The sequence below is a fragment of the Sciurus vulgaris genome, assembly GCF_902686455.1.
Source record: "Sciurus vulgaris genome assembly, chromosome: 8".
In the NCBI taxonomy this organism is placed as follows: Eukaryota; Metazoa; Chordata; class Mammalia; order Rodentia; family Sciuridae; genus Sciurus; species Sciurus vulgaris.
This window is the reverse complement of record NC_136468.1, coordinates 74498989-74526219: the sequence shown is the minus strand read 5'-3', so window position 1 is coordinate 74526219 and position 27231 is coordinate 74498989. Positions and strand designations below refer to the sequence as shown.

General features: G+C 37.7%; 2 protein-coding genes across 4 annotated transcripts in view; both read right to left on the bottom strand.

The window, feature by feature from the left end:
- The window catches only part of IFRD1 (interferon related developmental regulator 1), a 60261-nt gene that overhangs the window by 12368 nt on the left and 20662 nt on the right, over positions 1 to 27231 (bottom strand). Inside the window, exons 1-8 of one of the 3 annotated variants that reach the window (XM_079149357.1) lie at positions 9607 to 9744; positions 5629 to 5733; positions 5416 to 5500; positions 4591 to 4715; positions 2818 to 2975; positions 1634 to 1684; positions 1372 to 1550; positions 1176 to 1284 (exon numbers count right to left, since the gene is read on the bottom strand). In XM_079149357.1, coding sequence (XP_079005483.1) covers positions 1176 to 1284; positions 1372 to 1550; positions 1634 to 1684; positions 2818 to 2975; positions 4591 to 4715; positions 5416 to 5500; positions 5629 to 5733; positions 9607 to 9694 — 900 coding nt within the window. In that variant the 5' untranslated portion in view covers positions 9695 to 9744. Of the gene's footprint in view, positions 1 to 1175; positions 1285 to 1371; positions 1551 to 1633; positions 1685 to 2817; positions 2976 to 4590; positions 4716 to 5415; positions 5501 to 5628; positions 5734 to 8893; positions 9027 to 9606; positions 9745 to 27231 lie in introns of those variants that run through there. The other 2 variants (XM_079149358.1, XM_079149359.1) reach the window with 2 other exon arrangements.
- On the bottom strand, positions 9738 to 10128 carry LOC306667090 (uncharacterized protein; the record flags this gene model as incomplete). Its single annotated transcript, XM_079149365.1, has 1 exon — positions 9738 to 10128. The coding sequence occupies exon 1, from the start codon at positions 9894 to 9896 to the stop codon at positions 9738 to 9740; it is 159 nt and encodes a 52-aa protein (XP_079005491.1). The 5' UTR covers positions 9897 to 10128.

The following is a 27231-nucleotide window of genomic DNA, read 5'->3' as shown; positions in this document are numbered from 1 at the left end:
ACAATATATTAATCCTATTTGGAATATTTACTGTTGCAAAATTGCAGAAAAAAATTCATTTTGGAAATATTGTCTTACTCCTCAGATTTTAAAAAGCATCTAGTAAAAGAAACTCAAGGTCAGAAATAGTGCCTTCTATTTACCCATTTCCCACATATATATATATATGCATTTCCTTATTGGATCCTTATGTTTATTATCCTTGTGACAATAAATATCTATGGACTTAGTGTACAGGCAGTAAAAGCTGGTCCTCTATTTTGTTACTTTTCATGTGGTACTGCATACTGAACTCAGGGACATTCTCCAGTGAGTTTCATCCCCAGTGCATTTATCTTTTTATTTTAAGATATTGTCTTGCTAAGGCTGACTTCAAACCTGTGATCTTCCCTCAGTCTCAGTCACTGGGATTATAGGTGTGTGCAACTGCACCCAGCTGTTCCTAGTACTTTTAATATCATCACATTATCTAACCACATATCTTAAGAACAAATTCCTGTTCTAGTGGTTAAGATCTAACGCATTCCTTTCTTTCAGCAATCCTTAAACTAGAGATTAAAAACTAGAGTCCTGTTTACCTGAGACAAGGGGTTTCCTGAACACTGGACTTTAAGTGCTAAGTCCAAAAAGATACCAAGCAAATTGGGACAGCTGATCAACTTAAAACAAACTCAAATACCTCTGACAGCCAAGCCATGGTAACTAACGTTTGTGAGTAGAAAGTGGATGGGGAAAGCAAATGTACCACTCTAAAAAGGCAATGTTAAATGACAATGATTGAACTCTGTTAACTTAACACTTCACCCATTTGTCTGGTATTTATTATAAAGCATCATATGCTTGAGTTACCTTAATATGTGAGGTATCGGAGAAATCCAAACAGCTCCATTAAGATTATACAACTTTCTCTGTGAATAGATCGTCCTCTTATACTTTAGTTCACTAGGTACTAAAAATTAAGTATAATAACTACACTTAAATATTGCTCTACCAACCTCTATTGGTTGATATTATATTATCAAAGTATTATATCATTAGTGCCAAAAAGCAGGGCAATCACCAGGTTTTCAATGAGCCATCCTGTAAACTTATTATCCAGTTCTTAATTGTGATGGTAATGTTGGAATAACAATCCTTGTGGCACAAGCTTTTTCCTCTGCCAATTAGGTACTTACACTCTCCATTCCTCTGGCCAATTCAAAAAGAAGTGCCAAAGATTCGCCAGCAGCTATTCTCATGTTTACATCATCACAAGAAAGGAGGCTTGGAAGTTTATGGAAATGCCTAAAAAATAGTTAGTCATTACTATGTGAATGCGACCAGGTATGTCGACTAATTGTTTTCACAAAATATGAAACTAAAAATACATACATCTCCAGCTTTTTCTTTACTTCATTGATTGGGCATATGGTCAATAACAATGTCCATGCGAGAAGTGAGCTGATATGAAGCACTGTATTTGGGGTGCTGCAAATAACATTAGTATCTTTCTCTTTGAGATAGGACTTGGTGAAGATACTTTCCAAACATTCCAGAGTTGAATACAGCTCCTAATGAATAAGAATATGATGTAAGATAACCATTATAAATTAGAAATAATCGTATATAACTGGAGTCGAAGTTTTCTACTTACAGTAATATCATCTGTGGCAATAAAACAGCAAACACCAAAGCAAGTTGCACACTAAAAAGAAAAAAAAATACACAGACATTAGTATTTGGTTTTCTTATTAATTCTACATGTGCTTTTGTAATTCAGTATGAAAATTTTCTCAACTACTTGACTCTATGATGTCCTAAGCACAGTATATGCATGAAGTGGGGAAGAAGAAAGAATATTAGACCAAGAGTCAAGGGAATGGGTTTCAGTTCATGCTCTGCTACCAAACTCAATACAATTTTAGGAAAGTGATTGTTTCTCTTGGTTCTCCTATTAATTCATAAAATTGAAGGGCAATGAATGCACTAATTTTTAAATCCATTCTTGCCCCACAGTCTATGATTTGGCTTACTGGATCACTCTATGTTGAGTGAAGCATTTGAAGTGGTGAACTACCTATCCCCACTGCTTCCTTGCTATATGCAGTACAGGTGCCTAGCAGATCATTTCAAACTTCAACTGTAATTCAGAGATGGAGATGAAACTTGGACTTTTGCAATAAAAAAGCCCACTCTATTAAAGACCTTTTGTATTAAGATTGCTACTGGTTTTTACTTTTTTAAAACCATCTATATTCACTGGTTTTTATAAACACCCCACTATGAAAACTTTTAGAATGAATCTGCTTCCAAAAAATAAGCACTCAGGAGTAGAAATCTCATAAAATTTAAATAATTTCCAAATTATTAAAAACTATCAAATAATTAGAAAATGAAAGCTTTCTCAAACTTAAAAATAGATAAATATTTTTCAGGCCAGAGTTTCAGAGATTCCTATGCCTATCCAAATTCAGCTTTTTCATAAGGGCTTACTTAGGACACAGTAACCAGAAAAAAGAAAAAAAAAATTACATTGGTAGTTATAAAAATAACTACCCAATAAAGTGTCCAGATTATTTCTTTAAGTGTCAATCAAGATTATTTTACAATCATCCTAAATAACTCAATATGCTATTTATCTAGATATGATCTTCAATTTCAAAGATGCAGGAATATGTGACACTCTGAAGTGTCAGAAAATTTAAGAAAACAACCATCATACTGAGTTTGTGTTCACTGAAACAGACAAATGAGAATAAAACTAATAAAAACCTATTATTTATATCTGGGCATCATGCCTAGATAGATCTGTAAATTTATTAAAAATCTTACACTTACGGTTTGCCTAGCCTGGATACTAGCTGTCCCATCACAAATTATTTTCTTTAGGACGGGTCCAAGAGTTTTTAAAATCTCTTCACTTTCAATTCCAGGGCCTAACTGAATACAAAGAACAGATGCAAGCGCTGCAGCTGCCCGCTGCTCATCACTCTTCCCTACAAAAGAAGTCAAGATACAATTGTGACTAATTATTTTCAATAGACTAACTTATTAAGATAATAATTCCCAGATTTTTTCAAATACAAAATGGCATCTACCATTAATGAAATCCTTCCTATACTCCAGGCTTTGACACAAGGCATAAACTCTTAAGGCCACCATGCTGGAACTTATGAAACAGACCTCGCTCAAATTCTACACAAGTCACTAACTATCAAATGACCTTCACTTAATTACAGATTTCCTCATCTGTAAAATGAAGAAGTTCCCCTGTTAAGGGAGTGCTCCATTGGTTCAATGAAATAATGTATTTCATGTCAATTTTTGCCTTCTAATTCCTTAAGGTATTTATAGTGAACCTTGTCCAAGCAGTCCTTGAATTAATCTCCTAAGCATTTCATATGTACCCAGACCATGAGGGAATCCTTAGGGTTTCCGTTCCAAAATTTTTTTGAATGAATAAGGGATTAAAAATAGAAAACACATTCTATCACAAGTAAATGATATTTTCAAGAACCATATGCACAAAAGGGGTTAAAGCAATACTAAATTACATTACAAATTAAAACTATAATATGCAGGCTTAAATGGAATTCTTAAAGTCACTTAGTCCAACTACCATTATGGAAGACAGTTTCACTGGGTACACCAGATGCTATGGCACACATACTCAGTTCAATCTTAGGGCCACAGACTGGGGGGGTGGGGGCTACTGTGTTATCTCAAACACAGTTGGCTCTGCTATCAACTATTCCACTAAAAATTATAGGCTTAAAAGCTGTCTGGCTTTCCCAAGGTCTTTCCTTATTCTGTATAATGAGAGGGCGAATTCAATCAAGGGTTCCATTCATGACAAAACTTACACCCTGAAGCAAAATGAGACAAATAAGGACTTAAAAGTTCATTCAATTTAAATAAATATGTGCTTTCTACATTTTTGGTGCTAGAAGTACTTTGTTAATAAAATGATAATGATAGAAGGTAATTACTTTCATAATGTACTTGGCAGGATGTGAATTGGCAGATACTACTCTTTCTAATTTTGCAGTTCCTAAAACTGAAGTCTGGTAACAATAAGCTTAATATTTACGGTCTCTCTTTATCCTTACAAGTTCTATTAATGTAACAATATGAATTCCAGAATTTCCACTACAAAGTTCTAGAATGCAAACATTCCAAGAGATATCCTGAAAATGATGCCTTCTACAGTTACAATGGATGTTTTAAATAAGTGCAAGGGAAAATGAGCTAGATAATAATATTTTTACAAATTTAGAAAATAAAGTAGGATGTCTTTTGAAATAATACTTCATCTTTACATCTGACACACACTTTCAAGACTTCTGTATTCAACCAGAGAATGGCAATCATCTCTTAGGATAGAACTAAGGATGATAATCCAACCCAATTCTTCCCAGTTTCAATTTGTTACATAAACAAAAACAAAAGTGTTTAACAAATCTCAATCTGAGTTAAAACAAGCATGGGATATTCTTTGACTATCATAAAGAGTAAGCTAGTATTGCTCATGTCATTAACAAATATTATTGCAAAGAAGGTAGCAAATTCATCATTAATTCTGTGCCAGTTAGTCAAAAACAAGGATGTTACCTTTTTTCAGACAGCGTTCAATGCTATCAGTTAAAGTCATTCTTCTCTCCAGAATAAATTCATAAAGCATTTTTGAAGCCAATGCATTTTTAATACCTTCAAGAGCTGCCTGCCTTGTCTTCACACTATTTAAAACAAAAGAAAGATCTAGTTGGGAATGTACCACTAGACAATGATTTTTAAAAACATAGCAAGCTTCTACCTATAGACTTTTTTTAAAATCTAAATTGTCTTCAAGTCATAACATTTTTTCAATATAATTTTCATTTACAACTTACCTTAATACACATAAGATTTTTAAGCATTTTTATTAGCCACAACTTCAAATGACTAATATTTCATAGTTTCAATGTATAATGCTCTCTTATATATTGAAGTAAATTTACATTTTTAACACTGCAATAGTCTAGAATTCATGTTTGTATCTTCCAGGCTTTATAATTCCATCCCTTTAAGCAAGTTCTAGAGCTACTATGAAGAAAACAATCTAGCTTTGATATTTTTCATATCCATAACAAAAATCAGTGGACAGACAGCTTGATGCAAAGTTTAATTATCATCTCTAACTGAAGACTAACTTTAATTTGATAAATCTATTTCAACTGTAACAAAATACACTTATTATGCTACAATAATGACTAATTCAAATTGATCTAAATTCTAATGTCAAGTTACTACCCACATTAAAGGGCTAAAGGAACAAAAAACATTACTCCAAAGTAAACAAAGTTTTAGAAAAACATAATGCTGTATCATAAAAACTGCTCAAATTATAAGATGGCTGATTAGAATTATCCAGAATGGAGAGTTTTTAGTATTTCCTACCTCTTGTCCAAGGTTAGGTCAATTAATCCCTTTAACTTATACTCTAAGTCTTCCTGAGTTCCCTCCTCGTCCAGGACTTCTGGTCCTAAGGAACAACAGAAACCACCAATGTAATTTTAAGAAGAACAAGTATAGTATACATTAGCTGTAAGAATTCCTTTACCTAAAACAATTTTTTATCTAAAATTGGAAGTTTATAGTTAAAATTCATACCATCTTCAGCAAAACTGGAAGGATCACTATAACCACTGCAATGGCTCATTGTTTCAATTGAGGCATCCTCATCACTAAAAGGTTGAACATTTCGATGCTGGCCACCTATTTGATAAAAAAGGAAAAAGATGATTTTGTTGTTGTATACGCATACATTTAGCTTGGGAAGTTTTAAGTTTACTTAAGAGAAATCCAGTAATAAAAACTCAAACTTTTCTTTTTTAAGAAGATATCATTATATCACAAGTGAACATAAATATTCATAAAATAAGTCATTACTATTCACTCTGCATTTCAGAGCCCCAACTATTTACAATGTAAATTAACTTCAGAAACGTATCAATCATCTAACAATAAGTGTCAGAGTTATATACAAAAACTGATGTGAATGAAAAAAAATTACTTCCATACTATGATTTCAAATCATGAGCACAACAAAAATAGATCTAGAAATATGTGATAATGTCATAAATCATCATAAGATATAAATATATTCTCCAATGAGAATGACTACACTTGGTAAATATTGACTGGTGAATGAGTTTTTAAGCTACATATCTTATGTTAAAAGGAATTAGAGTTAAAGAAAGGTAGTTTTAAAGATAACTTGAATTAAAAGGGAGGGAAAAGGCTCATAATAGAAACTTAAACACGTAACATGTCATAAAAGCCTGTTAAATTAAGGTTCCAATATACCCAAGTTTAACAATATCAATGCGATTACTTTGAAAAAATTTCATTTTAAAAACTAGAATATTTCTTTCAACTTCATCAACTTAAGGAACAAATTCACAATAACTTAGGAATTTCATATTAATAAAAAGATTAGATATTGCACCAAGTTATATTATTATATTGTGTAGATGTATGAATATGTAACAAATCCCATCATTATGTACAACTATAATGCACCAACACAAATATGTAGGGGAGAACAAGATTACTCAGTCATAAATTACACTGAACACTGAGTTAAAATGAGTTCCAAATTCAACCCCATAAGTGCCCTTGAATCATCTGATTTACCTCTGAGTCCAGTTTCCCTTAGTTATAAAATCAAGATTGCACCAAACATCACAAAGTCCCTACGTTCAAGTCATTTACTACCTTAAGCTTATTTTTTAAATCCTGTAAGTTAAAACCTGTTTCCAATGAGTTATTTCTCTTTCAAATAGGGTATGTCATTATTTCTTTTTAATCAAAACAGAGAACTTGGTAGATTTTTAAATTAACACATCAAGCAAGAAGTCTTCCAATTTGTTTGCTTATTGCCAAAGCAGTGCCAGAGTAGTAAAGCATAAAGAATAATGAAGCCAAGATCTTAAAATTTCACAATCACAGTGCTTAAAATAGAAGTAAACAAAGATCTATGACACTGTACTGGATCTGACTTCATTGTCTTCATGACTGGAAGTTCATGGTAACAGTTGAATGTCATCCGATTAATTTTACACACTTATTCACAAGTCAATTTACATTTTTTATTTTTCATATTCAGCCATTTTTAAGAAAACTTCAATACAGCTCTTACTCAGCTTCATTCTCTTGACTAATCAGTTTCCATTCTATTTCTTTTCACAACTCAAGGGAAAGAGGGATTAGGAAAGAGAAAGAAAGAGAGAGAGAGAGAGAGAGAGAGAAACAACCCTGTATGAATGCCTGATATCTGGGTCAAACTCACCTGTGATCCTAAGCACTATTAATGAGGTGGCACTCTAGACACATAAAGTCCTTATTTCCACAAGATTTATTATGATTTTTTTTTTTTTTTATTTCTCAAAATTGCTCCTTTCAGAGCCTAGCATGCACAAGGCCCTGGGTTCGATATCTAGTACCACCACCACCACCACAACCGCAACATCAAAATGCTGTCTTTAAAATCACCTTAAGTGTGTATACTTGTATTATAAGAGATTTTCTTAGCTTTCTGGAAATCTCCACTAAAAAAAAGTAAGAGTCTCAATGGAAAAATCATTAAGGTGATCAAGAGAAGTTGGTCATCTATTTGGCTATATAGTAGAGACCTCACTTAAATCCCTTTCATCTAGATTTTAAAAATCAGTAAGTAAGGAGGTTTTTAAGTCAAGTTTGTGAATTTTCCACCTCTTCAAATAGTACTTGCTTATTATAAATCAATTAGGCAAAACATTCCATGAGATCAAGTTACAAAAAAGCCAATCTCATACCCAAACCTTTCCCCAGTCCTAGTTGCAGGAGGAAACCAGAGTTAGTAAGGTCTAATGTAAACTTCCAAAAACTTCAGAAGCGTATAATTTTATAGACTACTCAAAGAATTACTTTCCATTTGCTTCTGCAAGGTAAAAATCAGAGTTTAAATGTACTGTATATACTAAAATGCCATGTTTAAAAGTAACTTTTCTGCTAAAAAGGCAGCAGTGATAAGGTTGATGATAGGGCACAAATGACCCTTGAGGCAAAATTTAAAAAGGCAATTAATTCCCCCGCAGCCACCAAGAAAGGTATGCCAGGAAGCTTCAAAAGGGAATAAAGGTTTGTGATCCATAAAGACCACTATTAACAATATTACTATTTTCCAAACAACTTGTTTGCTGCTTCTCATTATTTCCATTTCATCAGCAGAAAGAATAAGGGTCTTCTAGACAGAACTGAAATGTTATTTCAAATGAGGAACACTGAAACAGAGATTAAGAGGTATCCTCAATTGGCCCAGAGCAATGAGATGCCACAAACTATATAGTCTGCATCTTGATTAAGAATAAATTTCACCAAAATGGACAGTTTTCAATCAAGATAGCAATATAAAGAAAAAGGAAAGATTTTATTTGTAAACATTCATTTCCAGTGTCAATTAAGTGTTTACTACATGACCAAAATTGTTCAGATTGCCATACTGTTTCCAATAATTGTAACAAGATAAATGGTGTATTAGTTGATCCACAAAGGCATATCATTCTGAGGATCATAAAGAGTGGCAACTGTGTCGACAAATACCTAATAGTGACTATTAGCAGGATGACCTCTGAGGCTATCTCAATATTCAACTCCATAATCTCAATAATTACTAAATGTGTTCAGTTTCAGACTACTTGATTTGAGTTTAGTGTGGTGTCTTCTAGGACTGAGTTTCCGGATGGAATTTTTTCTTAACCATGTGGTAACTATGTTAAACACCTACCCATCAGGAAAAAGCTTCTACTTTAGAATTAGGGCACAAAAACCCTAAACTTTTCGCCAACTGCAAACTGAGTTCCTTGTCACCTCTGACTCACAGCAGAGAACCTACAGAATGCGGCACAAAGGAGAACGCGGTTTCTGCCCTAGGGTGTAAGGTCGCCCCGGCTAGCGGCAGTGGGGCGTGGGCTCGGACTCCTGACTTCTGCAGGTGCCAGTACCCGGTAAAAGCCCAGCCAAGGGTGGGGCTGTGGCCCCAGCCTCCGACGCCTCCGCCCCGCCAGGTGAAACACGCGGGGTACGCCAGAAGGCTGCAGGATGGAAGCCACTCGGGCGCCTCTGCGTCACCCCGGCCCCATCGCGTAAGGCCCAGGTCGAGTGACGCAAGAGCCGGTCCAAACCCGCCGGACGTTTGGCACTCCAGAAACTCCATGTTGGAGCTGCGATTCACAGACGGCCAGAGACAGCACGGGCGCAACTCCAACACTACTCCACTCTGGGTCAGCTTGGGACAGCAGTCTCTGGGGACAGCTCCTTTCCGACCCAGCTCCGAATCACCTCCATCCGGACATACTCCCAAGCCCAAGGGCCCTTTCCTCCCAGCCCTAGCGGCCGGTGCCCGAGTGTGATTCGCACGCCCTATCCAAATCGCGCGAGGCACGGCGCCCAGGGCACGCTGGGAACTGTAGTTTGCCAGCCACACCACGAGCCCGGGAGACGCAAACGTCCGAAGGCAAGACAGAACTACAACTCCCACCCGCCCCAGGCTGGGAGCCTCGCCAGCCCGGCCGGCACCAGGACGCCGGTGGCGGGGATACCCCTTACCTGCCGTTGCTGCAGCTGCCCCTGAGCCGCCGCCGCCACCGCCACTGCCACCGCGGTGGGGAGTGTTCCTCTTCTTATTCTTCGGCATCGTGGCACGCCCGGTGCCGTCTAAACTCAGAGATTAGCGAGGATCAGCCGATGGAGCTGCACTTTCTACTCGTGCGTCTGTGAGGCGGGCGGCTGAGAGGCGAGTCTTCGGCTAACAACAGAGGCGAGAAGCGGCGAGGGTAAAAATGGGCGTTGGCGGCAGCAGAAATCCCCGTGAAGAGCTGTGATCGGAAACGATACATGTTTCTCTCTAGCGCGGGAGCTAAGGCGGGGCGGGTGAGAGCACGACGCCTTAAGTAGCCAGACGACCGCCTGTCGTCACCATACGTGGGCGGGACTCGAACTCTCAATAGCCAATCCCTGAAGATCTCTCCACTAGCGTCCACTTGAGTGGCGCATGTAACCTGACTCCCAATCCCATGCCGCAAGTCTTCGCTCAGCGCCAGGGCAGTGAGTCTTCGTCGCCGCGCGGAATTTAGGGAAATGTAGTAATCCCGGGGGTGGGGCCTCTAGCTCCTCCCACCTCCCCCCAAGAGGCTTTTCTGCTTTCTTGCTTCTCTGTTTGTGACCCCGCCCCTGCTTGGCATGACGCCCGCCTTGGTATTAACTTAGGAGGTCACGCTGATGAGCCATCCAGCGAGTATGCCGGGTGATGACAGGCTCCTTCCAACTGGGAGATACGCAATCACTTGTGCTACTTTCTTGACGGCTCCAGTTCATTTCTTTAACCTTTCCCCTGCTTTCCTGAGCCCTCTGGCCAACCACAACCATATGTCTCTTCGAGAACTTTTCCGTGGTAGTTATTGAATTAGTTTAACAATCATCAATACCTACAATTGAAGTGTGGTTCAGGGATACGTCCCCTCCCGCACACACCCCCGACCCCCATAAGATATGCTTTGTCTACTTTAGTTGTGTGGTTTCCGATAGATGTCATGTTCTAGACTTGAAGTACCTGGCGATTCGGTGTCAAATCTCCGTACAAGAATGTGTCCTTGGCAATTCTTCCTGCCAGTTAGGAGGTCGGTTTGGGATAAGAGCTTTCGAGAACTTAACAGCTGGTAAAACAAACGAGCTATAAATACCAATAATCGCAGTGGGTTTTGCTTTGTTTTCTCAAGGTGCTTCTAAGATCTCTGTCTTCCTTGTTACAACATTTGTCCTGTATTTAGAGCCTGTTATTAGTTTCCTATACTATGTTTATGACAGACCAAACTCTGAATCACTTCAGTGTAGGTGACTCATTCTCTACTCCACCTCTCACCTGAGCTCCATTCTTTTATTTTTAACCACCTGTAGCACATTTTCTCCTGGCTGTCCAATATTGTGTTTCCCTCTTCCTGTCTTCACTGTATTATTGTTGTCCTTCCAAATGTTCAAATTCCAAAACTCACATTCATACATGGTTCCTCTATCTTTAGTGTCCCTGCAAAACAATTGGTTTTAAAATAATGCTTTTAAATTTGTGCCTTATTCTTTAATCACATGTGGGCTCAGTTCATGCCTGGGCTCCCAGTCTTCATGTGCCTGTTTCATGCCCAATGATTCTGTGAAACTTACTCATGTATCCCCTGTTTTATTTATTCTTCTGCTTTAATAGTTGTTCCAAAGTATTTCATGGCTCCCATGACTGATGTATTAAATGTCAACTCTCTTAGCCTGGCCCTTATTCCCTTTCCAGTTTCCCCATACACATCTTGTTCTTCAGCTAAACTGGAATGTTCTTCCACTTCTCTCTCACTTCCATTTTATCATTCTTGTTGTTTCATGTTCTTGTAATGCCCTTCCTCCCATTTTCACATCTTGTCATCTTTGAATATCTAACTAAAATGCTGCCACCTTCATGAAGGCTTCAGCCAGAATCTATTCTTCTTCTTCACAACTCTTTAGCATACTTTGTAATGTTCTAGTGGCACTAATTACATCCCCATAGGCCACACAGCCAACTCAAAGATAGTATTCAAAGGGCATCATTTCAGGGTTGCTTTTACTTTGTTTTATCCTGAAGGAGCTAGTAAACTGCATAGAGCATGTAAACCAGATAAGGATGCCAGTGGACAAAGCTTCAGTTGATTCTCTTGTATGGTTACAAGTACATCTGAAATCCAGGGGCTCTGGCCCACATGGAGTGAGATATCTCTAGGATGAAGGATCATAGAACTATAGACTCAATACCTGCTTAACCAGGCTCTTCATCTAAAAGCAATGTATACTGTACATAAGACAAAAATTTAGCTATTCTATGAATCCCATCACCCTGGCCTCATAATCATGTCTGGTTTCTAGGCCTTGAAAATTGTGCTTTGTCTGCATTTGAGGAAACTCCTTTTTTCCTACATCTCTTCCTTCCCACTTAGAGGCTCTTGGCAGGCCTATTTGGAGTACATCATATACATACTTGTTTTACATTTATTTGTGAACACATCTGTCATCTCATGAAATTGTTAGCTTCCTCAAAACAAAAGCCTTGTTTTCATCATCCCTGCATTCCGTGTGGCACATAAAGAAGTGTTATATTTGTAATTATAGATAGTATGTATTAAATGAATGTTTACAGAATAATTATTTACAAAATAATTGTTTTCTGAGTCAGTAAACAGTCAAATTGAGTACAAATTGTTTTCTGTACCTATTGTTACACACATGTATTTACACGTATGTAAGTTTATTATGTTATTATTATGTAATTGTCTAGCTTAGCTCCAGATCAATACAAGTATCAAAAAGATTTAGCCATACTCATGTGATGGTCGTTTTCAATTCAACATAACTATTTTTGTATCATGTTTAAAGAAATTAATTCTAAGACTCCAAACATTGAGTCAACAAATAATTACAAATGCCAGCAAGAAAGGGGAGGCACAATGGGGAACAGAATAAAGGGGTTTTCTCCTAGTAAGCCTTTGCCTTTTGATTCAGGAAAGAATACCTTCTCAGAGGATTTCTGCCTGCATTTCATCTCATTGGCCAAAATTGTGTTATATGATGATCCCTAGCTGCAAGAGAGGTTAGAAGACAAGGTTTCTGTTGTTGTTGTTGTTTTGTTTTTATTTGGTACTGAGGATTTTTTTTTTTTTTTTTTTTTTTTTTTTTTGTAGTGTACAGGGGTTCTTTACCACTGAGCTACAATGCAATCCTTTTTATATTTTATTTTTGAGACAGGGTCTCGCTAAATTGCTGAGACTAGCCTCAAACTTGTGATTTTCCTACTTCAGCCTCCAAGTTGCTGGGATTACAGGCATGTGCCACCACACTTTGCAAGACATATTTTTAGTTGATCTCATTGGTATTCAAATTGGAGTTCTGCTGATAAGAATGAAGGGGAATTCATGTGAATAAGGTAGACAGATAGCAATGCCTGCCTTGCATATGATGAGGCAAAGTTCTCCCATGCTCTAAATAAATAACATTTGTTACCAACTTGACATTATGTGCTTTTTACCATTTAATCATAATAAAATGTATTTTCCTCCTATAAAACACAGCTTACTTGCTTTAACATTCCATCTAACAGGTATTACCATTTATGGTAAGTATACTCAAATACTGCAAAAATAAATGTTCCATTCAACAGAATTTAGGGGCACAGTTGAGAAAAATGGACAAGCGGTAATGGAGTCTTGGTGTTAAGGACTTTAAGAACAAGTAGCTCATATATTCAGACCTTTCTGGAAGGTATAACAATGAAAGGTTTTCTTTGAATACTTTAGTCATAGCCTCCTTGGAATTCTTTGCATAGCATTTAGCAGTATTAAATGTGTCCCAGATCTTTCATATAGTTTGTCAGAATCTGGTTCGTGTCTATATCTCCTGAATCGCCTCTCATCACCTAAACACACCCCTTCCCTTCTGCCATATCGAACTCCTAGCAGTTCTTCAAGATCGCCAGGCTCAAGTTTCTAGGTCTCACATAGGCTTAGTACTTTCTGATCTTCCCATCTCACCTCCTGCCCCTCCTCTCACCCACTGAACTTCAGCCACACCAGTCTTCTTTGCCAACTCAAAAACTCAAAGTTAATTCTCTTCATAAGACTTTTTCAACAGCTCCTCTCTCTGCCTGATATGATCATTTTGAGCTTCCCACGGTTGCCATTCATATCTCATCTTAAATAACACCTCCCTGAAGAGGCCTTCCCACTCTCCATTCTAAAGTAGCATCTTCATCCCCACCACCACCCTGCCTGTGGTGTTCTCCCAAATTGCCCTAATATTTTTCTAGTTCAATTATTGAGGTCTTGCTCCCCTTCTAGAATGTTAGAATTATGAGAAAAGAGAACTAGTGTATCGTATTCTCTATTTTCAGTACTGGAACATGGCACTTAGTAGATAGTCAATGAATATGACTGAGTAAATTGGATAAATAATTGAATGTCAGTTCTCTGCCTAGACCATCCCTCCCTAAAGTTTTTCCCTCATCCTTGTGGTCCTAGATCCCACAACATGTCTGATCCAAATGTCCTCTCTAGAAATAGTACTAATTGTTATATATTGTAATTGTTTTTGTGGGGCTTGAACCCAGGGGCACTTTACCACTGAGCTACATCCCCAGTCCTTTTTATTTTTTATCTTGAGACAGGTCTCACAAAGTTACTGAAGCTGGCCTGGAACTTGCAATCCTCGTGCCTCAGCCTCCTGAATTGCTGGAATTATAGGCATATGCCACCATGCCTTGGTGTATTGTAATTCTTGATTATCTGTTTCCCCATCACACACAAACTGTATGGGCAGAGTTCAAGCTTATTTCTAAAACACACCAGTTCTTTACAGGGGCATGTAGTAACTTTTTCTAACTTTGTGCAAGTTAGAAAAAGAGGATCTAGCTTAAGGAGTAGTGATGGGCTGGAATTCAGCCCCACTCTGCTTTCAGCGTGGAGCCACACACAGTATTTGTGCATGTTTAATCCAATGAAGTAGTGAACTTGATCTGTGCCTGAGTAGTTTCCTTAAAAAGCAAAGAAATTAAGGTGGGAAAGCATGAAATTAGTGTTTATTAGAAGTCCATACTGTGGGGAAAAGGCACACTCATACATTGCTGGTAGAGTTGCAAATTGGTAGAGCCACTCTGGAAAGCAGAATGGAGATTCTTCAGAGGACTTGGAATGGACCCATCATTTAACACAGCTATCCCACTCCTCAGTTTATACCCAAAGGACTTAAAATCAGCATACTACAATAAAGCAGTCACATCAATGTTTATAGCTGCTCAATTCACAATAGCTGGATTGTGGAACCAACCTAGACGCCCTTCGGTTGGTGATTGGATAAAGAAACTGTGGTATATATACACAATGGAATACTACTCAACCACAAAGAAGAATAAAATTATGGCATTTGCTGGTAAATGGATGGAATTGGAGAATATCACGCTAAATGAAATAAGCCAAACCCAAAACGCCAAAGGCCGAATGTTTTCTTTGATAAGTGGATGATGATTCATAAAGGGGGGGGGGGTGGCAGGAGGGGTAAGAGAAGAATGGAGGAACTGTGGTTTGTGTAGAGGGAAATGGGGGGCAGGAGGGGATGGGGGAAGGAAAGATAGTGGAGAACAGACATTATTATCCTGTGTACATGCATAATTACACAAATGGTATGAATCTACATTGTGTACAACCATAGAAATGAAAAGTTATACCCCATTTGTGTACAATGAATCAAAATGCAGTCTGTAAAAAAAAATAAAACATAAAAAAAGAAGTCCACACTATCATTTTTCTAGTCTTTTCACACACCTTGTATAATTCTTACAATAGCCCTAGACAGGAAAGATTAGTATTACCATTTTATGGATAAAGAAATGAGCTCAGAGAGGTTTTGCAACTTCTCCCAAGGTCATGCCATTGATAAACAGTGAATCTGTCATTAAAACTCATGCCCATCTGATGCCAAGATTGTCCCTGGCCAGCTTCACCACATAGGATCCTAACTGCTTGCTCTCGGGATGCATAGGTTATATAAACAGTCCTGCTAGAGAGGGCCTATCTGGGCAATATCTTGCCTACTTCTCCTTTTAGTGTCCCTTAATCCCTTATGCCAATATGTGGGGACATGCAGTTGTTGACTGCCTGATGATTGTTCGGTAAATTTTGACTTTTCAGATATCTCTAAGACTGTGACAGAACTGTATTATCAAGTAGTAACGTTATTGAATTAAATGATATTTTAAATGGATTGTTACCTGTTATGTTTCAGGTTACATTGTTTGCTTAACATGTTTGCAATTTTTGTTTTATTATCAAGAATGGTGATAATGCAATATGCTACATTTGACATCCCTGTTTGTTTAAGGACACAGTGGCAAATTTAGTTATAGCTTCTAAAAACCTCGAAATATACATTTTTTTCTGTTGTGTAGGAGACTTTTCTGTGGGTTTCAGTTTTGAAATTGCATACACTTTCTCTAATAAAATTCTGACAAAAAACAATAAAAGTAATGTTTGTCTTCTAAAATGAGAATGTTGCTTATCTCATAATGTTGCAGTATTATCAATAATACAACCTAAGGCTGTGTTAGAAGAGTACTGTGAGCCATAAATACCATAATAGATACAGGGACAGTGATGCTTATGACAGTGTTTGGAAAAGCTTTTTATGGCAATAGTGTGTATTTTATTATCTTTTCTTTGAAGAAAAAGAATATCACTGGACTTTTTCATTTTAATCTTCTTTGACACTTCATACCAAACACAATCAAAATCAACTTGTTCTTTACCAACCTCTACCCTACTTCCTAATTATTTCTCCTTCCCAGCTTTCTCTGTTGGTAGCACCAATCTTCTGACCAAGTAAATAGAGCATCTTAAAGTTGAAAAACACTTGAGAGGTGATCTACTTCAAACTCCTGTCTCATTTGGGAAACCTTTGACAACATGATTAAGATCCAGGTCTCCAACTCAGTCTTCCAGGTTCAAATCCTGGAAATACAATTTACAATGGATTCTTCAGCAATTACTTCACTTCTCCATGCCTTAATTTCTTCTTTTTCTTTCTTTCTTCTTTTTTTTTTTTAATGGAAAGAAGCATCATAAGCAAACTTAAAAAAAAAAAAAAGACAACTAAGGAAGATATTTACAGCTCATATCACAAAGAGCTATCCTTCCTAACACGTAAATTGACAAAATCATAACCCTTTCAAAACATAGAAAAGGAAATAAAATTTGCTATTAATAAGCAACAAGATAGTTAACTTCACTCATTAAAAAAGAGAAATATAAATTAAAACTGTGGAGGAAAGACCATTTTCTCTCCCTCCATTGGCAAAAATCCAAAGTAAGCTCACATACTCTATTGATAGGACTCTGGAGGGGAAAGCATTTTCTTATTCATTCTGACGGCAGTGTGTTAAAGACACCCAGAATTATTGTGTTGTGGTCTATTTGATTCCTAGAATTGAGAAGGATTTGTTTGATGTACTCCATGCCTTAAGTTCAATGAGGATAATGTAGAACCTATTTCAGGTGATTGGAACAAGGAATACATGGAACAACACGTGTAAAGCACTTAACCTAGGACTGAGTACAAAAAGTAGCTGTTAGCCATTAATATTAGCAAGAGGATATTTATCCATTTTTCTCAAACTTGCCAGTGTTAAGAATCATATAATTCCTCAAGTCACCTTATTTCAACATTGATTAGCTGTCACTTTTAAAAAAACCTCATATTCCTTCAATAAACATTCATTCAGTATCTGCTATGTAGCAAGCACTATGAGAACAGAGGTGAATGAAAACAGGGTATCTGGTCTCAGGTAGCCTATAGTTTAATGAAAGAGTATAACAGCAGGAGGCCTGTGGCTGTCCTCTCCCGGCCCACTTGGAGGCCATACTTCTGCTTCTCTCCTAACTGATAAGTTTCTACTGCCCACTTTTCCAGACATCAGATTAGGAGACCCTTCATCTGCTCCTAAACAACTGGTCTACAGTCTCCTCAAGTCCTCTCTTCTGGAGCAGGTCACCTTGCCCCTGTGAACTCCCACTGCTTTATCTACATAATGTGAGTCAATAATCCCTACCCTACTGAGGGATGAGATCATTGTGGCCTTTGTACCTTTGTGCTTTGGCAGGTGCCAAGTAATCTATAATGATGCGATAATCCTTATTGTAAACCAAAGAAATCAATGATTCTCCTAATGATGGAACTTTAGACATTAGTAAGCAAAGGAAAATATTTTGGCTGAGAGTCGATAGGATGAGAAATGAAATTTGCCAACCCCCAGCAGACTGACTGACAAGGACAAGAATAGACAAGGCATGTGGCATTGCTCCTGAAAGTCTCCTTGATAGCCATATATTTTGCTGGATTGTTACCAGATTTTAGATCCTGACAGATCTAGATTCAGAATGACTTTAAGTTTGGTGACCTTATGTAGATTGCTTAATCTAAGCTTGTAGTTCCTAATTTCTATCATATTCCTTCTCCTGGGAATTCAGAATTAGAACTAGATAGAGTCAGGACTAGTCTTTTAAGTAGAGAATAAGATGTAACTATCATCTTCCCACTACAGTCATTAAAAAAAAAAAAAAGCCAGTTTGCAGAGACAAAAAAATGAAACAGAACTGCAAAGAGAAGCAGAGACACAAGCTGAAACTACCCAGTTGCTCATGGACTTCCACTTCTAGGCAGCAGAACTACCAGAGACTCAACTAAAATCCTGTCTTAAGGTTCCAGGGGACACCCTTGAACTTTTAAAGCAAATTCTTGTCTTATGCCTAAATTAGGCCAAATAAGTTTCCCTTCTTTGCAAGTCAGAGTAGTTGTCTCTTAGTACTTTCTTAATCTAGTTTGTCTTGCTGTCTCAGGAAACTGTCCAAACAAGGGGAACATAAAAGGCCTATCTTTTACTCTCAGATGAAGTCATAGGAAGTAGGGACACTTCCAACACTTTGGAAGCATTTTAGCATCTTTCTAAATTATGGAGAATGAGTGCACTGCCCAGTTTCATTCATCATTAGTAATATTTATTGTGAACCAATCCTGCCAAGAGAATTCTGAAAAGACAGTTTAAAAGCTTAAACCAAGTTGAACTGACCATACCAGATTTATCACTTTGAAATAGTTGAAAGAGTTGTAAAATTATAATTATTTTAATTATTTTATTTAAAATAAGAGAAAAAACAGCCATTGAACAAAGCTACCAAAAGACTGATAACTTTATTAATGATACATTTGATAAATATTTTTTCATACCATTCAAGACAAACTTTGCAATTACTTTGTTGCAGCAGAGATTGTTTATTCCAGACCCATCTCACCCCAGTTCCTCATTCTTAGAACCCCCAATTCTGTTCAGATTGGCAACCTCCTTTAAAGGGCCTTGTGTTTCAGGGAAGCCTAGACCTAGCTTCAGTTCCAAAGATTAGATCATGATTGATCCTACAACTGATTGCTCTTGTAAATGGTTGCTTAGTCTTAGGTACACTGCACAGTTCTATCAATGAGGTGTAAGAGTTGAGAGGCATGGGGGGCATATTTCTCCTTCTCAAGAGAAATACAAATGGAGAAGTGGTCTTCTGATTCTCTGGATGTTGTCATTAGTGACCATAAAGACAAGCAAAGTCAACACACCAGGAATGGCAAAACAAAAATCTGGGTGAGGTTTTAGAGTCACAGAGTTAGCCAACATGCACCACCCACCTCCTCTTGACCTCTTATTATATGAGATAATAAATGCTTATAATATTTAAGACAGTTTTAATTGTGACTTCCATGATTTCTGACACTTGAGGCTGAAAGCATCCCAGTCAATACTGTTATATCTAACAATCTCTAAAATTATGGTACCATTTGACCATTTTTAACATTCTTATATGTGTACAGAAATGAGTTCAGTAAAAGTAATTACCCAACTATTCCCTTACCACCCTTAAAAGTTCCATATGTTCCAAGAAAGAAAATGTTTGAAATTCTCACTTCTGTCATCTGCTGTTTTGTATGTACAATGCACCAACATAGGGCCACTACCCACTTTATGCCACCTCCACGAAATTCTGTCCAAGGACACCCTGTTAAAATACTATTTGGAGAATTTCCTTCCCTCTACGCCCACTACTATCGTGTATGACTGTTTTGAGAACTTTTTTCACTCTCTTGTTCTTTCTCCATCTTTGGCACTCCTAATTAGAGTTTTCCTTCCCCATAGTGGTCCTTAATAGGTCTATTCATTATTGTTGTTATTAATTGGCAACAATTTTTTTTTTAACCAAAACATCTTTCAGTGGGAAGAATCCATTTTTCTGTCAGCGGTATTCTAGGTGGATAATTATCATAATGTTAAGGTCAATGATTCATGGTTAGTTTCCTTCTAAAACACAGGCTGTCATGATGGGTCAGCAATGATACCTTATCTATATTCCAAAGACCAAGGGAATTCAATGTACTCCACCCACGAGATAATAGTGTTAATCTGATATATGTCATGACTGCTAGTTCTTTGAAGGCTGTTTATTGGTTTGATTTTCATAGCCCAGTCTTTTGTGTGTATGTGAAAGAGGAATCTTCTAGTCCCACATTATTTCCATGCATGCATCTATTTATTCTTTTATGCTCCTTTTATATGCTTACGGCAAAATTCAAGGATGTTCTTTCCCTACTCTTGTTCTCCCTGCTACCTCTTTATTTAATCCACCTTCTACTGATCCTTAGTATGTTTCTCCTCAAAGGTATACATAGTGCTTCAATACTATTTTCACACCAGATAAGCTAGGATACATGCCCACGTGTTTGCTTTTAAATAAAGAAGTACACTTGGCCAGACTCATTCTTTTCTTTCTTGTGATATTATTCATTTTTACATTTGGTTCCATTTTTTAAGGATAGAATCAATAGTTATGTCTTGTCATTTAGAGAAATATAAGCAATTGATTAATGTATTAGTTTGAAACTCTTTCAAGATGATACACAATGCAATCTATAGCTTTGGTGTTAATCTTAAACTCCAGAACCCTATATTCAATCACTGATTTCCTCACTTACAGTTAAACATACTCCCCCAGTGCAACAAATTCAAAATGCATCCCCTCTACCCCTGCCCTACCCCTACCTGGTTCTCTTTTGGCATTATGAATTATGCTTAATGGCTCTAGCATTTACCTCACATCAAACCAGAAGCCTGACCTCATCCACATGCTGTCATTTCACATCTAAAATTTCTATACTCTCTCCTTTTCTTTCATTCCCACTGATACTATCAAGTATTATTTAGCCTCCAAGCTCATTTTGCCACATCTTACCCAGCTTCTGGCTGTCAGAGTGATCTTCCTGAAGGCAAATCCCATCACCATTTCCATGAAGACTTTCAAATTCCCACCTCTGCTTCTACAGAATGGATAATTCTCTCTGGTGTGGTCCCTAGTGCCCTGGAGAGATTTTTGTCATGGAAAAACTATATACCCTTAGTGGTAAAAAGGTGAATTTTCTAGAATCAGGTAATCAGAATCTGACCCCTGATCCCGCCACTTACCAAGGCTAAGTTACCAAATCTCCACACTTCGGTTTCTCCTCCTGTAAAATGACACTAGCCAATAGTACTTCTTAAAATAGGAGAACTCAGTAAGATAATATATGTTCATACTTAGCACAAGGCCAATCTCAATAAATGTACATGCTTACTGTTACAGAAAAATCTATGACTTACACTAATCTGTTTGTTTTTATTTACTAAGTTTTGTACTCTTTGCGTTTAATCCATCTCGATAACCCAAGCCCTAGCACTGGCCTGGAAAATAGTAGACACTCCCTAAACTTTTTTAAAAATCAAATAGTGCTTGGCTTATAACTCTCCATTGGCTTCTTGGTACCAATAGAATAAAATTCATACGCTTTAGTATGATTTTCAAAAATCTCTGTAATATGGCTTCCTAGCATCCATTCAGCTTTATCTTCTTCTACACTCCAGCTAAACATGATCACTTGCAGTTCCCCAAACAAACATTTCCTCCAGTCAGGAATGTTTGTCCAGGCCCTTTCTCCAAACCTATTCAATATCTTTTTATACTTAAGACCCAAATCAAGTATATTTTCTTTTGAAGTTCTTCCAGACCATTTTCTCAATGGTCACCAAGTCTGGAAGTGCAGGCAAATACAGGTTTGCCATCCATTTAGTCACCCATAGTGAACATTCCTAACATGCAAGTCTGCCCCCAACCTGCTCTCCAGTCTTTGCTGCTCTGGATAGAGAAGCAAAATACTTGGATACATGCCTTGGTGGTCACATACTGCAGTTCTTGCATTCAGTCTTCATTCACGACTAAAACGTGTTCTTTGAACAAATATTGCTTTTTTAAGTGGATTTTTTATAATAACTTTATTTTATTTAGTTTTGTATGTGGTGCTGAGGATTCAACCCAGTGCCTCACACATGCTGAGCAAGCGCTCCACCACTGAATCACAGTCTGAGCTTGAATATTGTTACTTTTAAAAGAGGAAAATTTTAAGGAAAATGATCTGCTTTAATCAACATTTGGTAGCATCAAGAAGAAAATTATTGATGGAGAATAAAATGCTTAAAACATTTCAATATTAATACACACTGAAGTATACATGTTTGTTTTAATAAGAGCTAGTTAAAATTTTATAAAAAGCCATAAAATTTATTGCTCTGAAGATCATTTTAATTTATACTTGCCAATGGAATTCACATAAGTGGTTGTAGTCAGAGCACGTGCCATTTTTGATAAGTGAATGAGTGCATGCACACACACACACCTACAGCAAATATCCTCTGGTTCAGTTTTGGATTGTTCAATTCAAATGTAGACTGCTCTCAGCAAAATGTCCAATGAAATAATACTTCTTAAAGATGACAATCAGTCAGAAGAATAAATGCTTAAACATGACAGTTTCATGACATAGCCTGTAAAATTGAAGACAGCCTCTGGCTAGTGATGATAACCACATTGGCAGATCCATGTCTTACAGTAGAACACTGGCTCATTTAATGAGGGAACAATTTCAAGGCTCTTTCTGCTTTAATAATGACTCGTTGTCCTGGGAAACTTCATTTTCTATGAGAATAAGCTCTGTAATAGCTCACAATTTGATGGTCACTATGACAACTCTGAAACTTTCAGGGACACTCTGTATCCGCAAGAGGTTATATGTCAAATATAATTTTGAGGGAGCATTGTGGTGGAGAGATGATGTCACAATCACTCATTGAAATCTAAAGCAAAATTGTCATTCAATAAAGTATGACTATTCACCAATAATCGAATTTATGGATGGGTTTTCAAGATGGCGGACTAGAGGGTGGCTGCATTTCATGTTGCTCCAGGACCCAGGATTCAAGAGAGGAGATATTGAGAGACTTGGGACCAACTCAAAGCAGCCGGGTGAGTCTCTCCCATTGGGGAGGCGTCCCGGATGGGGCGGTAGTCCCGGAACGCAGGGAGCTTTGTGAAGTAGAGCTGCCTGGCGAGACACCCCTCCCCGCACTGGAGGAGTGAACTCAGACAACTGGGAGCATCGTAGAGGAGGCCGCTCAGCACAGCGCTTGGACTCGGAGCAACCACTGGGGCTCCGGGCGGCTGCCCAGAGGAGGAGCTGCGAGGAGAGCTATTTGGACTCAGAGCGACCGCTTCTGAACACCGGGGGCTGCCTGGAGGAGGAGAAGGAACGGGGAGGGTCACTTGGACTCAGAGTGACTGCCCAGGGCTACAGGCGGTTGGCGGGAGGAGGAGGCATGCAGTGAGTTGCTTGGACTCCTAGTGACCGCACCGGAACACCGGGTGGCTGTCTAAAGGAAGAGGCGTGCAGTGGATTGCTGGGACTCAGAGCAACTGTACGGGGCTCCAGGTAGCTGCTCAGAGGAGGGGCCACATAGCCATTGGTCAACAAGTGGAGGCACCTCTGCCCACTAGCAGGGAATATACACCACCTGAAGGCCACCACTCCTAGAGAGGCAGCTTCCTTGTGGAACACCGCGCTATCAACTTCCTCCAAGACTTCACTGAAGGCTAAGAGGGGATATACTAGAAATCTTCAGGGACATTATAAGTCAATAGAGGAAATCTGCAATATCTCAGCGGTTCACTGATACCTGAACAATATGAGAAAACAAGGGAAGAAAATACCCCAAACAAATCTAGATGTTATATCAATAAAACCCAATGACAGAATGGCAGAAGACATGACAGAAAAAGGAGTTCAGAATGTACATAATTAAAATGACCAGGAAAGCAAACGATGAGATGAAAGAGCAAATGCAGGCACTGAATGATGAGATGAAAGAGCAAATGCAGGCATTGAATGATCGCACCAATCGACAGCTAAAAGAGCAAATACAGGAAGCAAAAGATCATTTCAATAAAGAGTTAGAGATTTTGAAAAAAAACCAAACAGAAATCCTTGACATGAAGGAAACAATAAACCAAATTAAGAACTCCACAGAAAGCATATCCAATAGGATAGAACCTGGAAGACAGAACCTCAGACATTGAAGATAAAATATTTAACCTTGAAAACAAAGTTGAACAAACAGAGAAGATGGTAAGAAATCATGAACAGAATCTACAAGAACTATGGGGTATCATGAAAAGGCCAAATTTAAGAATTATTGGGATTGAGGAAGGCTTAGAGAAACAAACCAAAGGAATGAACAATCTATTCAATGAAATAATATCAGAAAATTTCCCAAATCTGAAGAATGAAATGGAAAATCAAGTTCAAGATGCTTATAGGACTCCAAATATACAAAATTACAACAGACCCACACCAAGGCACATTATAATGAAAATACCTACCAGACAAAATAAAGACAGAATTTTAAAGGCTGTGAGAGAAAAGAACCAAATTACATTCAGGGGGAAACCAATAAGAATATCAGCAGATTTTTCAATCCTGGCCCTAAAAGCTAGAAGGGCCTGGAATGACATTTTTCAAGCCCTGAAGGAAAATGGATGTCAACCAAGAATTTTTTTTTCTTTTTTTTTTCTTTTTTTATTTCTTTTATTGTAAACAAATGGGATACATGTTGTTTCTCTGTTTGTACATGGCGTAAAGGCATACCATTTGTGTAATCATAAATTTACATAGAGTAATGTTGTTTGATTCATTCTGTTATTTCTTCGCTTCCCTCCACCCCTCCCACCCCTCTTTACCTTCTATACAGTACTTCCTTCCTCCATACTTGCCCCCCTCCCTAACCCTAACTCTAACCCTAACACTAACCCTTCCCTCCCCCCCCCCATTATGTGTCATCCTCCACTTAATAGCGATATCATTCGTCCTTTGGCTTTTTGAGATTGGCTTATCTCACTTAGCATGATATTCTCCAATTTCATCCATTTGCCTGCAAATGCCATAATTTTATCATTCTTTATGGCTGAGTAATATTCCATTGTATATATATACCACAGTTTCTTTATCCACTCATCAATTGAAGGGCATCTAGGTTGGTTCCACAGTCTGGCTATTGTGAATTGAGCAGCTATGAACATTGATGTGGCTGTATCTCTGTAGTATGCTGATTTTAAGTCCTTTGGGTATAGGCCAAGGAGTGGGATAGTTGGGTCAAATGGAGGGTCCATTCCAAGTTTTCTAAGGAATCTCCACACTGCTTTCCAGAGTGGCTGCACTAATTTGCAGCCCCACCAGCAATGTATGAGTGTACCTTTCTCCCCACATCCTCGCCAACACCTGTTGTTGCTCGTATTCTTGATAATCGCCATTCTAATTGGGGTGAGATGGAATCTTAGGGTGGTTTTGATTTGCATTTCTCTTATTACTAGAGATGTTGAACATTTTTCCATATGTTTGTTGATTGCTTGTAGATCTTCTTCTGTGAAGTGTCTATTCATTTCCTTAGCCCATTTGTCGACTAGATTATTTGAATTCTTGGAGTAGAGTTTTTTGAGTTCTTTATAGATTCTGGAGACTAGTGCTCTATCTGAAGTATGATTGGCAAAGATATTCTCCCACTCTGTAGGCTATTTCTTCGCATTGCTGATAGTTTCCTTTGCTGAGAGAAAGCTTTTTAGTTTGAATCTATCCCAGTGGTTGATTCTAGCTTTTATTTCTTGTGCTATGGGAGTCCTGTTAAGGAAGTCTGATCCTAGAACAACAAGGTGAAGATTTGGACCTACTTTTTCTTCTATAATCTGCAGGGTCTCTGGTCTGATTCCGAGGTCCTTAATCCATTTTGAGTTTAGTTTCGTGCATGGTGAGAGATATGGGTTTAGTTTCATTCTGTTGCATATGGATTTCCAATTCTCCCAGCACCATTTGTTGAAGAGGCTATCTTTTCTCCATTGCATATTTTTGGCCACTTTGTCTAGTATGAGAAAATTGTATTTCTTTGGGTTTGTGTCCATGTCCTCTATTCTGTACCATTGATCTACCTTTCTATTTTGGTACCAATACCATGCCGTTTTTGTTACTATTGCTTTGTAGTAGAGTTGAAGATCTGGTATTGCAATACCCCCTGTTTCACTCTTCCTGCTAAGGATTGCTTTAGCTATTCTGGGTTTCTTATTCTTCCAGATGAATTTCATAATTGCTTGTTCTATTTCTGTAAGGTACGTCATTGGGATTGTAATTGGAATTGCATTGAATTTGTATAGCACTTTAGGTAGTATGGCCACCATACTAATTTGTTGAGAATTTTTGCGTCGATGTTCATTAAGGATATTGGTCTGAAATTTTCTTTCCTTGATGAGTCTCTGTCTGGTTTAGGTATCAGTGTGATATTGGCTTCATAGAATGAGTTTGGGAGGATTCCCTCCTCTTCTATTTTATGGAATACTTTGAGAAGTATTGGAATGAGCTCTTCTTTAAAGGTTTTGTAGAACTCGGCTGAGAACCCATCTGGTCCCAGACTTTTCTTTCTTGGTAGGTTTTTGATGACTTCTTCTATTTCAGTACTTGAAATTGGTCTATTTAAATTGTTTATGTCCTCCTCGTTCAGTTTAGGCAATTCATATGTCTCTAGAAACCTGTTGATGTCTTTGAGGTTTTCTGTTTTGTTGGAGTATAGATTTTCAAAATAGCTTCTAATTATGTTTTGTATTTCAATCCTGTCTGTTGTGATATTTCCTTGTTCATTCCGAATTTTAGTGATTTGGGTTTTCTCTCGTCCATGTGCATGGTATGTTTTTCCCCATCCTTTCACCTTTAGTCTATGGGTATCTTTTTCTATGAGGTGAGTCTCTTGCAGGCAACATATTGTTGGATCTTTCTTTTTAATCCAGTCTGCCAGTCTATGTCTTTTGATTGATGAATTCAGGACATTAACATTCAGGGTTATTATAGAGAAATGATTTGGTTTCCCGGTCATTTGGTTCATATTTTAAATTTTGTTTATTTATTTGTTTGACACAACTTGTTTCCTCCTTTATTTGACAATTCCTTTAGGATAATTCCTCACTTTGCTGATTTGCTTCTTTGTTTTTCATCTCTTCCTCATAGAATATTTTGCTGAGAATGTTCTGTAATGCTGGCTTTCTTTTTGTAAATTCTTTTAGCTTTTGTTTATCATGGAAGGATTTTATTTCATCGTCAAATTTGAAGGTAAGTTTTGCTGGGTATAAGATTCTTGGTTGGCATCCATTTTCTTTCAGGGCTTGAAAAATGTTGTTCCAGTCCCTT